Raw genomic sequence first — 14569 nt, 5'->3', positions numbered from 1 at the left:
CGGGGCTGTGCCCATTCCCTGGGGAGCCTGGGCAGTGCCAGCACCCTCTGGGGGAAGAGCCTTTCCCAAAATCCAACCTTTCCCTGATCCCCAACCCCTCCCTGATCCCCAACCTCTCCCTGATCCCCAACCTCTCCCTGATCCCCAGGCTCTCCCTGATCCCCAACCTTTCCCTCATGTCCAGCCTCTCCCTGATCCCTAGCCTTTCCCACATGTCCAACTTCTCGCTGACCCCCAGGCTCTGGCTGAATCCCCTCATTCCCAGCGCCAGCGGGGCCATTTCTGCTCGCTCACACCCACCCCCTGAGGCAGCGATACCGAACCCAGTCCCGGCCCAGTCCCGAGCGCTCCGGCCAAGTCCCGGTGCCGGGGCGGGGCCGTGCGGGGCAGGTGATGCCGGGGGCGGGGAGAGCCGCCTCCTTCTCTTCTTCCTCCTCCTCTTTCTCTTCCTCCTCCTCCTCCTCCTCGTCCCGCCGCGCTCTGCCCGCCCTCTCCTCTCTCGGCGCGCCGGGGAGGCTGCGAACTTGGGCGTGTGCGGGGAGTTCGTGGAGCGTGTTTGGGACCGGCTGTGGGCGGCAGGAGCGGGGCCGGGAGCGGGCCAGGAGCGGGGCATGGCTCAGATGCCCGGGGCGCCCGGCCCGCGGCTCCAGCGCGGGGCTGCGGCGGCCGAGGCGCGGCGCTGAGGGAACCCCGGGACCCCCGAACCCCCCGGAGCCGCCGGCATGGCCCGCTGGATCCCCACCAAACGCGAGAAGTACGGGGTCGGTGAGTGATGCCCGCCGGGATGCCCCGGACCTGTGCGCCCCTTCCCATCCCATTCCCTCTGTTCCGTACCTTCTCTCCCACTTCGTCCCATCCCTTCTCTTCCATCCCGTCCCTTTCCCTCCTTTTCCTTCTCTCCTTCCTTTCCTTTCTCTCCCGTCCCTCTCGGGCTCCGGTCCCGGTCCGGCAGTGCTCGCTCCCCGAATCCCTCGGGGTGTGTGTCCAGCGCTGGCTTCCAGGAATCCCTCAAAGTTCAGGGCTGACTTTTATCATTTTGCCTCTCCAGCATGTTTTACACTAAAAAAAGCTCTAGCACAGCAGAAAAAATTTGCCTGCTGGTGTGCCTGGAAGGAGATGTGCTTGGGAAAGGATAGAGGGTGTCATGGGCAGATTGAGGGCTGTGGGTGATGTCTTTGCCAGCGGCTGGAAATCTTGATTTAGGGTGAGGGATGGGGAGAGCTTGAGTGGAAATGTCTCAGGCCAGGCTGGACGGGCTTGGGCAACCTGAGATAGTGGAAGGTGTCCCTGCCCACGGCAGAAGTGAAACTGGAGGAGCTTTAAGGACCTTCTGACCCAAACTATTCCATGATTCTGTGATCCATGATTCCCAGACTGACACCTTGTACCTCCGGCTCTGTGCCCTGTTTAAAAGGATTTTTCTGAGCGCTGGCTCACTTGTGTCTAACAGGAACAGAACTCTGTGGTGTTGCTGATAAAATTCCGCTTTGCTTGAGAGTTTTAAACCCACAGTTTTGAGGTTGGTGGTGAGAACTGGGCAGGGAGCATTTGGCAGGAAGCCACTTATGACGAAGCGAGCTTTTGATAATTTATGTTACTAACAGTGATCTTCTGTGCCACTGGTGCTCAGCACTGGACTTCTCAATGTGAGAAAAATTACTAATTTCGTGCTTGCAAAGTGTTCATCACCCTGGCTCCCCTGAGGGTGTTCAGCCTGCGAGTTTGAAGGTGAAAAACCTCACCCTGCACGATTTTCACAGCAAATTGAGCTGGGTGACCCCTCCACTTGAGAGTGGCTGTGCAGGAGCTGCAGAGACATTTTACAGCCTTATCTGGTTTCTCCAGGTAACTGGCAGGGTGTGGAGTGCTGACACCCTGAACTTTGTTTCTTGCTGTTTATCCGTGGCAGTGTGCACATGAGATTGCTGTGGGCATCTGTAACTTCCAAACTTTGGTGGATGATCAGATAACCCATATCCTGTGGGGTGATGGGCTCTGCTGGTGTTTTCTGAGCACACCTTTGAGCTGTTCCCCAGCTGGAATGGCCTTGGGCAGCAGATGAATCAGAGGCACGCCTCTGACTTCCCTTTTATTTATTACCTTCCGGGGTGAGTTTTCCGTGCTAGCCTCAGCCAGCTGCTCCTTGTGACAGCTCCTCTCCCACAAAGGGCACTGGCCTGAGAGTAAGCAGGGTGGAGGGAAAAAATGCCTCTTCCTGCATGTTTCCACCCAAAACGTGTGTGCTGGACGTACCCTGTGAGTCCTGGGTGATCAGCTGGGTGAAAAAGGTGTTTTCTTTGCCCAGGTGACATGGGGGCTGTCCTGCTGCAGCTCTGGGGTTTCATTTGCAGCCAGGACTGATAAGGTTGATCCACAGGCAGTGCCAGAATTATTGAGGCACTGCCTGGCTTTGACTCACTGCATTGTAATTTTGTCATTTTGGTGTTTGCAGGCTTGATGAGTTTCTTATCTGTGTGTCCTGTGCCCAGCTCTCACTGCTTTGGGGTTACCTGGGAGGGTTGATGGCGTTTGAGAGGGAGATTTGGGCTTCTGGGCTGGGACTGTACCAGTGCTGGAGTGGCTGCAAGGAGGGGAATGCTCTGGGTTGTGTGGGCTGGTGACACATCCCACATGTTACACATGAAGTGTAACAACACAGCTTTTGTTCAGAAGGAAAAGAAGAGACTGAGGGGGGATCCCACCACAATTCATATAAACACCTCCAAAGGGTGCCGGGGTGGTGCCAGAGCCTTCCCAGCCATGGCCATAAAATAAATCACAATTTCCTCCACCTCACCACGAGGAAGAACTTTTTCCATGTTCCGTGGAACAGCTCCAGGGAGGGCCTGGAATGTCCCTCTCTGGAGACATCCCAAACCCACCTGGATGATTCCTGTATCCTCTGCTCCAGCTGGCCCTGCCTGGGCAGGGGCTTGGGCTGGATGAACTCCTGAGTTCCCTTCCACCCCTAAACAGTCTGGGATTCTGCAAAAGAACACCCAGATTGGTGGTCTTTGCTTTGGAAACTTCTGTAGAACTACTTGGATTTATTCAAAACGTGACCCTGGAATCATGGCAGTGTAGTGGGGAATTCCAGGAAGTCAGCTGTGTGATTCAGTGTCACTTGTCTGATTTCTGCCCTTCAGAAGGGTTTCTGTCCTGGGTTCTGTTTTACAGACCCATTCATTGTGAGTTGCAGTGGATTTGCTGGGTTTATTCTGCCCTGAGCTGGTTGAGGCTGGGGAGGGCTCCCTTCCCCACAGATGGCAGAGGGCTGAGTTTGGAGTGGCAGCAGCAGGGAGAGCAAAACTGGGAATTGCAGTTTTTAGGGAAGCAAAAGTGAGAGACAAGCAGCTTGCAGCTCCTCCCCGGCCGTGAATTCCCAAGCAAGTGACAGATGGGCTTTGGGGAGGGACAGAAACACCACGGAGCAGCTCACAGGCAGCATCTCCTGCCTGGCTCTGACAGAGCCTCCTTGCCACAGGTTCACCTCTGGTGGCAGACTGAGGGAGCATTTTCACGGGAAGCTGATCAGTTCTTGGGCCACGCTGAACACAATAACCTATTCTGGTCATGTGCTTCTCTCCAAAAGGAGTTGTCATTTGCAGAAATCCTTTCACAAAGCCTCCTTCCAGTCAAAGAACTCTGCTCTGAGGGAAAGAACACCTTAGTGAATGCCTAAGACTTTTAACTTTTCTTATCTATTTGATTTAAAGTTATTAACTTAGAGCATAAGGAACCAATAATGTAATTACTTTCTTTTTCTGCTGGCAGTAACCTGGATTTGCACTTTACCTCCAACACCTGGGTTGTAAAAGCAATTCTGTCATTGCTCATCAGCTGTGCCTCACTTTGTGGCCCGGAGCCTTAATGGAGGGAGAGAACCTGGAGTCTGTGGAATCCTAAATTAGTCTGTAATAAATCCATTATAAACAAGCAGCCGGGTCCCTTTTCCTGACCCTTTCTTTCACCCAGAGCAGGGCAGGGTGGCAGTGCTGCCCTTGGGCCAGGTGCTTTCCAGTGGCTGCAGTGATGATGGATCAGGCACACCAGGTTCTTGTGGCCCCTCTGACTATGAACCAACAGGATGTGAAGTGTTTATTCATCCTTGTGCAGCCTGAGCTGCAAATGCACCAATTGTTCAGTGAATACACAAATCTGAGCTTCCAGAATCAGGAATTATTAACTCAGGTTTGCTTGGAAGAGCTCTGAGATGTGAAAAGCAGAGTAATTTGCATTTTGGGGAAGGTGGTGGCTTGCACCTGGATGCACTGGGAGGGCTGGGGGGATTCCATTGTCCTGAGGGAACAGCTGGAGCTGTGCCAGGGGGTTTTGGGTTGGATTTTGGGAAAGGCTCTTCCCCCAGAGGTGCTGGCAGTGCCCAGGCTCCCCAGGGAATGGGCACGGCCCCGAGGCTGCCACAGCTCCAGCAGGGTTTGGACAGCCAGGGGTGCCCAGGGTGGGATTCTGGGGTGTCTGTGCAGGGCCTGGGTTGGATCAGTGATCCCAGTGGGTCCCTTCCAGCCCAGGACACTCCATGGTTCCTTGACCCTCATTTCTGGGGCAGTGTGGCTGTTCCACAGAGTGTGTGTGGTGGGACTGGGGAGGGAGCTGGGAGATTATCCTGGCATTGCCCTGCCAGGTTTGGGTGCCCTCTCCCAGCCCTGGCACCTGTCCTGGCTGGCAGGAGCACAGATTAGGCTGCTTTATTTGAGGATAAGCATTGAAGTCTTTCCTTTGTCACATCCCATTGGTGGCTGGTTCCAGTCATGGCTCAGGAGTGGCAGCAGCTCCCAAACCCCAAGCAGGGCCTGGCAGCCCTGGGGGACCGAGGGAGCAGGGAGGGAGCTGCAGGACCAGCTCTGCTCACCGTGCTTTGATTTGTGGTGACTCCTGTGAGGCCTTGGAGTGGCTGCCTAGAACAGGGGCTAGACAGAGTTAGAGAATAAAGTGGGCATTTATTAGTAATAAAAACTATTATTATTATTATTATTATTATTATTATTATTATTATTATTATTATTGATAATAATATAAATTAAGGATGAATAATAGCAAATTAATAAATATTTATTTAATATTAATATTTGTTAATGATATAATAATTAAAATTATCGATTAATTAATAAATATTTATTAATGATATAATAATAAATATTCATTAATGATATAATACATATTTATTTATAAATAGGATTATAAATAGTTATTAATACATTAATAAATATTTATTAATAAGATAATAAATAAATATAAATAACAGCAAATTAATAAATATTAATGATATAATAATTAAAGATAATTAATAACAAATTAATAGATATTTAATAATAATAAATAATATTAAAGGCCTTAAAGGTAGCTACACCTTGGGCAGTCAGCAGCCTCCAAGGTGCACATTGGTCATGAGTTTTTCAGGCAAATATGAGTTTGGTTCATTTACATTTCAGGGGTTAATTGTCCACTTACAGCTCCAGCTAATGAAGCCATTTACCCCCAGTTCACTTTGTTGATGATTTTTGGGGCCTGAGGCAGCTGAGTGTTCCTGGATGTCAGGCCTGGAGGGGTTGTTCTGTGTGCCCAGAATGTGAAGCCAGTAACCAGCACTCTCTGTGGAGTTCAGAGTGATGCACTAAGGCAGGGCAGGATCTGGAAAATAGAAATGCTGAAACTTGAGGCATCACCTGGGGCGCTGGGCCATCAGCTCCTGGCTCCCTGTCCATTGCAGGCACCTGCAGAGCTCTCTCCTCAGTCTGGGATCAAAGCCCTGCTCAGTGCTGGGAGTTTGCATCGTGTCAAATTAGGGCAAAATCCATATTTGTCTCAACTTGCTCCTTGCTTTCCCTCACCATTCCTGTTCTGACTTGGAGCTCACATCCCCTCTTGTGCCTCTGGTTCCTTGCAGGGGCTCCAGAGGCTGGAAAAGCCAATCCCCCATTCCAGCTGCACACCTTCCTTCCTATGCATGCAAACGCTTTGCTCATTTCTCCTGCTTTATTATCATTTATGGCTAAAATTTGGCTGATGGCAATGCCAGCAAAATTCCCAAAGGGGAAAAGCAAACCCTTGGCATTGTTAACAGCAAAGAATTGAATCTTCCCAGCAGATGACACTTCATTTCTGACCTAGTTTCCAACTTTTATTGCTGTGTCTGCAGTTGATTTGATGTGAAATTTGGCTGAGCTGCTTCTTGCTTCCATACTCCTATTTTATTTTTTTTTGATCTATATTAGCCAGGGTCTGTCTTCTCTTATTTTTGGTGATTTCCACTCTATTGCTGAAGTCATTCCCTGTGAAATTAATCCTGTGGACTTCAAAGGCATCTCATTGCCATGAACAAGACTTGTCAATGTTCCTTATCTTACTCTTACTTTGAAAAGAAATATTTCCCCAAGTGTTTTGTGACTTGTGTTGAGTTTGTGACTGACACCACCTTGGTGTTTGGGAACTGTCCCACAGTTCATCTTTTTAACAATTAAATCCCTTTTTGGAGGCTCTAAAGAGGCACCCACAGCTGCTGGGTGCTTCTGGAGCTTGGCCTGAGCTCTGTCCTGCTGATTAGACGGGGGTTAATTGTTCTGAGAGGCCAAGGGATCACAGGAACCAACTTCCCCCAGAGCTGCGTGTGGGACCAGTGCTGAATTTCACACCAGTTCTGGATTGTTCTGGTGCTTCTTCCTCTGGCATAGGGACTGTCTTTGCCAGCGCAACTGCAAGTGGGAGTTATGGAAAAGCAAAATAAACACTCATGAACTGAGAAAAGCGTAAATAGATTGGTCAAGAGACAGTGACAGTGCATAATGTATAATATTCTTTATCATCATGTGTATAATGCTTATCATTCAGCTTTGAAATATGCACACCCCTTCTACCTGCAAACTTGAATTGGAAATCTATATTTTTTGCTCTTCAACTTGCACTTTACTTGACTGGTAGGATATTTCTCTCAACTACTGCTTTTAAAGAAAAAACCTCCTATTTCTGCCAGGACATTAAAGTCACAGCCATGACCAAGCTTAGAACCACGTCAGCCCACAACCATAAACACATTTACCCCCTTGCTGCTGGAGCTGAGGGGATGTTTCAGGTCCAGTGCATTTAACTGCTGATGCCTGAAATCCTGCCATGGACTTGGGTGCATTTGCCAGCAAAGCTGTGCTCATAAAGCCAGCCCATAAATACAAGTTTCTAAACAGCTTTTTGGGCTGCCAGTCTGTGGTTGCCTTCATAAAGTGATGATGTTGCAGAGTTTCAGTTGGAGCAGTTGCTAAAATGATAAAAAAATGTCTTTTTGGTGCAGTACAGGCTGTTCTTCCCAGGGAGGTCTCCCTGGACTAGAGGGGAAAGCTCCATTTACAGGATTCATTCTGTGGCACATTGTCACAGCACACAGCCAAACCCAGCAGTGCTGTGGGAGCACTCTGTGCCCACTGACAATGAATTTTTGGGAGGTGTTGGTGCAATCCAAGTGCCCCTGGTCCTGGAAGTGCTGAGTCTGAGCCAAAAGTTCATTAAGGTGCAGTGGAGATAACAATTCCTGCTCTTGGGAGGACTGGAACTTTGATCCTCCATGGCAATAAAGCCATTTATGGCTTCGGCTCCAAAGTTCTGAGAGTGGCTCAGAATGTCAGGGGCAAGTAGTGGCCAGTTAGTTGTGGAAAAATGCCTTGTTTTGTTTTGGTTTTGTTTTTTTTTTTTTTTTCTTTTTTAGCTTATTTCACCTGATTGTTCCCGCAGTTCCATTCTCCTGCTCTGACAATGCCATGGAGGCTTCAAGCTGCTGAGAGACAGAGTTTGATGTAAAGGAATAAAGTAGGGAAGGCTTCAGTGCTTAATTCATCTCCTGGCATCTCAGGCAGTTTAATTAAAACTTAGTGCAAATTTTGGAGCAGTTTGTTCTTCATTCTTCCTGGCAGCAAAGGGATCAATATTCTTGTTTGGCTTTTTGCTTCTACTTTAAGAGCCAACCCCCATTCCTTGCCAAGATTTCCTGCTCCTCATTTTAACCCTGTTCCCCTATTTCTTGTTACCTGGGATAGCTGGCAAGAGAAAAACACCTTGGAATTCACATTTCTGTGGAAATGAGGAGCTGTGAACCAGTCTGTCTGTGCAGTGCCAGTTCCCTGATGGGCTCTGTTCTGCAGAATGGGATCAGTGAGCCCCAGGCCATTAAGGGAAGGTCAATGTGCCCCAAAGTCCACCTTAGGTGAGCAGAATGGCAATCCCATTGTTGTGCATGTCAGAAATTCTCCTTGTTACCCCTGCCAGCTCCAGAGAGCTCTGGGGTTTCCATGCAGGGGTTTGCCAGTGGAGCTAAAAACTCCCTCAGCACTGAATCCCAAATTTCTCCCAATGGGCTGAGCCATGCTGTGAGTTCTTTCCCCAGACTATGGGAGAGCTGCTCTGTCTCCTCCTGAGCCGTGGCTGGGCAGGGAGGGTGTTGGAGCCCCTGTTACAAATTCCCAGCTGTTACTGAGGTGGGTTTTGTTTGCAGTTTTACCCTGGATTTGCTGTTGGTTGTGCTGAAGTTTGAGCTCAGGGTTCCTTTGTGGTGCAGTTCAGCCCCCAGGCACAGCTGGACCCTGTGCCCAGATGTTTTATAGCTCCTTAACCCCCTCATCTCTGCCCCTGCAAACAGCAGAGCTCAGCCTGGGAGCAGTCACAGCTCTGAGCAGGGCATTTCCAAGTTTTCTTCCTCCTGCTTTTATGTTTTGCCCAGTGAGAACTGGGACAGTCATTTCAGGCCAGTGGCAAATTCAATTAATTCTTTTGAAAGTGCCACACGCTTTCAAGTTGGAAACGAGCTGATCAGTCCAATTTATGGAGTGCTGGGGTCTTGCTTTTACAAATCTGCCTGAAACTATTATTGGGAAAGTTACTGTGTTGTAGTTAAAGTACCAAAGCACAAATTGCACTTTTAGCTTGCAGGAGGAAAGGTAATTACAGCCAGACTTGGTGAAATCCAGTTGCAGTTGTGTGGGTGTTGTAAACAAACACTGCATCTTCACAGGCTGTAAAAATCAGAATTAAATCAGAGGTTGCTTTTGTGGAGTTGGGTTTCAGAGCCCTGCTAGGGCTGTGCAGTTATTAAATCAGAATTAGTGCCACAGTACTGTGGGGTATAAACTCCTTTTTGTGGAGGGCACAGCCCCAAGAATGGCTTTGTGTTCTCCCAGGTCTCTTTGTCCAAAGGAACAAAGGAAAACCATAATATAAAATTGAGGTGTGTTGAGTTGCAGTGAGGCCAGCAGGCTGGGCTGAGCACAAACCAGGCTCTGCCCCTCGTAAACCAGTGGCTAAACCCTTTGTGCTGTGGTCATGTTACAACAATTTCATGGGTCAGGGTGATTATTTTAAATGTTTTAATGTATTTTTGGGAGAATACTGATCCTTCAGTCTGGGTGTTGGTGCTGGGATCCCAAAGAGGCAGAACAAAGCTGCAGGGCTGGGAGGACAATAACATCAGTACCTTTAACCCTGGCAGGGATCACCAGGCCTGGGGCACTGCAGCCTTACAAGCTGTTTGATGCTCAGGCTAAGCTTCATTATTTATCTGCCCTTTTCCTGTGCTGCTCTCACTGGGATGCACTGGAGCAAAGCTGGGGCATTCCCAAACCACAGCCTGGGCAATCACAGCGTCAGGGGAGATCAGGTTGGAGGAGACCTCAAGGATCACCTGGCCCAACCTTTCCTGGCCAAACCCTGAAGAGCACCATAAAGAGATGCCTCAAAGCTGATAAAATGTACAGAGGTGTGAAGAGAGGCCAGGCTGTTTTTCCAGCTGGGTCTCTGCAAAGGGAACATTTCCTGGTGTTCCAAGGGGACTGGAATTGCAGGTCTGGCTGTTTTGGTTGGTTTCTTTTTTCTGAAATCACGGCCTAGATCTGGTTGGGTGCTGTAAATTCAGGAGCAGCCTGGCTCTTCCACTGGCAGCACTGATTTATTTCTCCTCTGGCTCACAGCACTCAGTCCAGACAGAAGCTGAGACAGCTCATGTAGATTAATTCCTTATCTGAGCTTAAAACCCCCAAGGGCCCTTCAGAGTGAAAATAATAAAGGAAATGGAGAGGCCAGTGAAGAAAATGACACAGCAAAAGGTTTGTGTGTGGGCTTTCACTGGGTGAAAATAAAGCAGAGTGTCTGTGAGGGTCAGAGCACAGGAGCAGCTGAAGTTTGGCTCCTTCTGCCCTGAGCACTCTGAGACAAAACAGTTTGTGCTGGGGTGAAATTGTGCTGGGCCCAAATCTGGGTGTTTAGGGTGTATCTGTGTCCTGTGTGCAGTTCAGATGCACTCTGAGAACTGAACATTCCTTATTTTTACCCAGATACCGTGGTGTAAACACTTTGTGACAAATATTTGAGGGGAAGGTGACGGATGGGGATTCTGCAGGCATGAAAATACAGATATTATCTCTTTTTTTCCTTACAATCAGGATATCTCGTGCTTCAGCAGTTCTGAGTGATGTCAGTTTGCCTGATTTGGATCTGAGAAGCTCTAATTAAAATCCAGGGACTCATTTGTCCCTGCTCCAGAGCACTGTTGTGGAGCTGCCTGTGGGTTTGGGGTGTTTAAAGCCATAAGAGGCCATGGGATCATCCCATGGGAGCCTTGTGTAACCTTAGGAAAGCCTCCCCATTCCCATGGGCTGGGCTGTGAGGTTGTTTTTCCTAAAGCAATCCAGGCTTTAGGAGATTAAACCATTGAGGCCAGGATCTGATCCAGCCCCGGATGGCGAGTGAGACAGGATTAGCCCAGAGATGGTGAGGGCACGGCTGAAAGCCTTCCCTGCTCCCACATCTGGGAATCACTTCCATTTGGGCTCTTTGGGCAGGACAGAGTCTGTGAAACCTCTGATCGTTTGCCTGTCTCACTCCAAGGTGATCCATTATTCACAGGAAATCAGGGAATCTTTCAGGCTTTGATCAAGGGTGTATCAAGTCCTTGTCCTGGGCAGGTGGGCAGGGCACACCCTCACTCGGGTCTGGCTCCTGGAGCAGTCTGAGGCTGGAGGTGTTGGAAGCCTCTGGAGGGCAGTGGCTCCTCCTGCTTTTCTCCTGGTTCCCAAGGAGAGGGTGAATGTAGTAGGAGTCCTTGTAAAATATATGTATTGTGTAAGTGGCCTTGCCCTGATCCTAGTTGTTCTAAATGTGCTACAGCTGTGATGTCCTTAATTGGGTGGCAGCTGTGGCTAATGAGGATAACTGGGATAAAAGGGGGTGGGTTGAGAGCCTTGGAGGAGCCCTGATGAAGCCATGAGGAATGGCACTGCTGAGAAGAGCTGCTCATGAAAAAACCACCTAGAAGGTACAGGACTCTAGAAACAGGATAATAACAATGTGAATACAACAGGTGAATGTAAAACCCCACAGTGACAGCATCCAGATTACAAAGGGCGCGTCCCATCCTCCTGCAGAGGCAGCTGATGTCATTGCTCAGATGATTTCATGCTCGTTTCTGAGATAACCCAGTTTAGAAATGTGGAGTGTGATCATTGTGTGAGGTCAGCCTGGACCAGGGAGTGCACAAGGTGCTGAAGTCATAAATCCCCAGAATTCCAGGAGTTTGGGGCTGGAAAGGACCTTAGAGATCCTCTCATTCCCTGGGCAGGGATGGGCCGCCTGCAGCAGCACTCTGCTGTCTAAGGGTGGCTGTCAATGAAAGCATTTCCAGCTGCATAATCCCATGAAATCTGAGTTGCTGACACCCCAAATGCTCAGCACTCAATCAGAACTTTTGGAATTGATCTGAATGGCAGCAACCACCATCCAGGAGTGGGAATTTTCCCATAACAGTGACTAAATGTCCATATTTCCCAGTGTTGAACCATGAATTACTTTTTTTTCTTTTGAAGCAGAAGTAGCCTGACATCTAAATCTTAATTAAGCCATTCTCAGTTTGTCAGACACGAATTCCTGGGAAGTTACCAGAATGTTTTTGCTCCATACATAAAAAAGACTTTGTTCTTGTGAAGAATGAATTCCTTGGGTAGTTCCTTGTTTTTTCAATAAAGCCACTGTGTATTTGGCTGGATCTTGGCACCGGGGACCATCCCGGGCTCCTCCAAGCAGGGCTGTCCTGCAGAAAGGCCATTCCTGGGTGCTGCAGCAGAGCTCAAATCACTCTGGTTCTGGCTCTGGGGTTTGGCTGTGGGGCTGAGGGATGGAATGAGCTGGGGCTGGGCTCCTGAATGGAATCCTTTGTTCTGGGGAGCAGCCCCAGCCTCTGCTGGCAGATGGGGGGCAGGGGGAGCAGGACGTGGCATTTGGACAGGGCTGTTGTGTCTTTGTGCTGGGTGGGGCAGGGGCTTCAGAGCCAACTCACAGATAATGGATCTTGCAGGGGCTCTGTTTTCCGGCCAATAATTCACATTTCAAGTGCCCTCATGGAGGGGAAGATTCCATTTCCTTCTGATTTCACAGAAATTGTGTGTGATGTTTGCTGCTTCGTTCTCTTTGCGTTTTGAGGCATTTCAGCCCAGCTTGGCCTTTAGGGCAGTCTTGGAAAGGAATTAATCTGTGGGAAAAATGGGGTCTAGGAATTAACAGAAACATGGAATCATGGAATGGTTGGGTTGGAAGAGATTTACCAGCTCATCCCATCCCACCCTGCCGTGGCAGGGACACCTTCCCCTGTCCTGGGTGCTCCAGCCTGGCCTTGGGCACTGCCAGGGATCCAGGGGCAGCCCCAGCTGCTCTGGGAATTCCATCCCACCCTCACAGGGAGGAATTCCTTCCCAATATCCCATCTAACCCTCCTCTCTGTCACTTTGAAGCCATTCCCCTGACAATGCCACATCTTTCCCTGGTTCCCTGAGCCCCAGCTCAGGTTCCATGAGCTGCTCACAGACCTCTTGCAGACTGAGGCTTCTCCCTGGGCTCTTGCACACAGAGGAGCTTGGTGGGCTTTTTAAAGTGTGTTTGGGGGTTTTTGCTTGCAGTACAATTGTGCTGTTGTTATTGTACTTGTTGTTTTTGCCTGGTGCTGAGGGCCTGTCCTGTGAGTGCTGCTGGGTGGTCCTGGCTCAGGGCTGTGTGCTGGGGCTGACCTGTGCCCAGAGCTGCTCCCTGTGCCATCCTCCTGAGCCCTGGGGAGCCCAGGCTCTGCCAGGTTTCCTGTGCCACTCCTGCAGTCCCTGCTTTGGGGTGACTTTGGGGCAGAGCAGCCCCCAGGTTGTGCAATGCCCTCAGGGTTCCTCCTCCAGCCCCTCTGAGGAATCACCCTCTGCCCTGGAGCATGAAAATTGCTGCTTATCTTCAATTCTGGCCCTGGCTGTGCCATAAAATCAACTGCTCGTGGAATTATCTGCTGCCCTTTCCAATGCTGATGGATTCCATGGGCTGGGTGCCCTTGGAAAACACGTTCTTCACCTTTTAACCAAACTGAAGCACCAAACCAAACGTGAGACATTGCCTCCAGTCATCCTCAAAGAAATGATCATTAAACAAACCCAGGCTCGTGTTTTCCACCTCTGCCTCCTTATTTGGATTAAATTTCCTCAATTTCAGTGCTGCTTTTCATCTGGGATGATGAAAGGAGCAGGATCAACACTCTGAAGTGAATTTCAAAGGACAAAATCACAGCTGAAGTTTAGCTCGGAGCAAAAAGACTTAACTTCAGATATTGCTGCAAATTTGAATACAAAAGTCTCTGTATTATTTTTCCTTCTTCCTTTCTTGCTGCTCTGTCAGGATTTAAGTGAAGGGGTTTTATTTTTCCACACCATGCCCATGTTTGTGATGTGAAGCTTCCTTTTCCTTTCAAGTCAGTGAGAGGTCACGGAGGGGGCTCCCAGCACAAATCCCTGCAGATGGGATGGCTGGGGACAGCTCTGACTTCCAGCAGCAGGAAACATCCCTTGCAACCAGCAAAGTTCCCAGGGAAAATATGCCAGCAATTTGTCTTTTATAATCTTGTACATAAGCATGAGGGAGGAGGTTTCAGACAGTGACCCTCTGTTCTGGCTTAGTTCAGTCTGGCAGGGCAAGGAAAGATAAAATTGACTTTTTTTGGTTGTTTTTTTTGATGTGGGAGTTCCTCCAGGTTGTAAATGCTGCGTGTTGGGATGTGAAACCTGCCTGGTGGAACAGGCAAGGGGAAGGGATGGGGAGTGCAGGGCTTGGTTCTGTCTTGTGGCTGCTGTGATCTTCAGGAAGGGGAAGGGATGGCTGGGTCCTCCCTGGCGCTATTGGGGCTCAATTAACTCTGTGTTCCCAGCAGGAAGGCTGGGCCTGCGTCCACCCACCTTTCCCTGGGCAGCAGCTGATGGGAAAAATGCAGCCTGGTGTTTGTATAATGGGTGATTGTCCCAGAAAAACCCATGGGGGCATGTGGGGATTGTGTGTGGGAATCCCTGGGTGCAGCAGCCCTGCAGGGGCCAGGCCAGGGGGGAACTGGGGGTGCTCCAGGGCTGGAACCCCTCTGCAGGGCTGGGAGAGATGGGAATGGTCATCTGGGGAAAGGAGAACTGGGAATGCTCATCTGGAGAGGGGAAATTCCAGAGAGAGCTGGGAATGCTCACCTGGAGAAGGGAAATTCCGGGGAGAGCTGGGAATGCTCACCTGGAGAAGG

General features: G+C 49.6%; 1 protein-coding gene across 1 annotated transcript in view; it reads left to right on the top strand.

The window, feature by feature from the left end:
* The first annotated feature begins 572 nt into the window (after nt 1–572).
* DOCK5 (dedicator of cytokinesis 5) overlaps nt 573–14569 on the top strand; it is an 80533-nt gene continuing 66536 nt past the window's right edge. The window contains exon 1 of the mRNA XM_058820236.1: nt 573–765. Within this exon, the coding sequence (XP_058676219.1) occupies nt 723–765 (43 nt within the window). The 5' untranslated portion in view covers nt 573–722. The remainder of the gene's footprint in view (nt 766–14569) is intronic.

The sequence above is a fragment of the Ammospiza caudacuta genome, chromosome 26 (genome assembly GCF_027887145.1).
Source record: "Ammospiza caudacuta isolate bAmmCau1 chromosome 26, bAmmCau1.pri, whole genome shotgun sequence".
NCBI lineage: Eukaryota > Metazoa > Chordata > Aves > Passeriformes > Passerellidae > Ammospiza > Ammospiza caudacuta.
The sequence above is the reverse complement of the archived record's forward strand: the minus strand, read 5'-3'. Positions and strand labels throughout refer to the sequence as shown.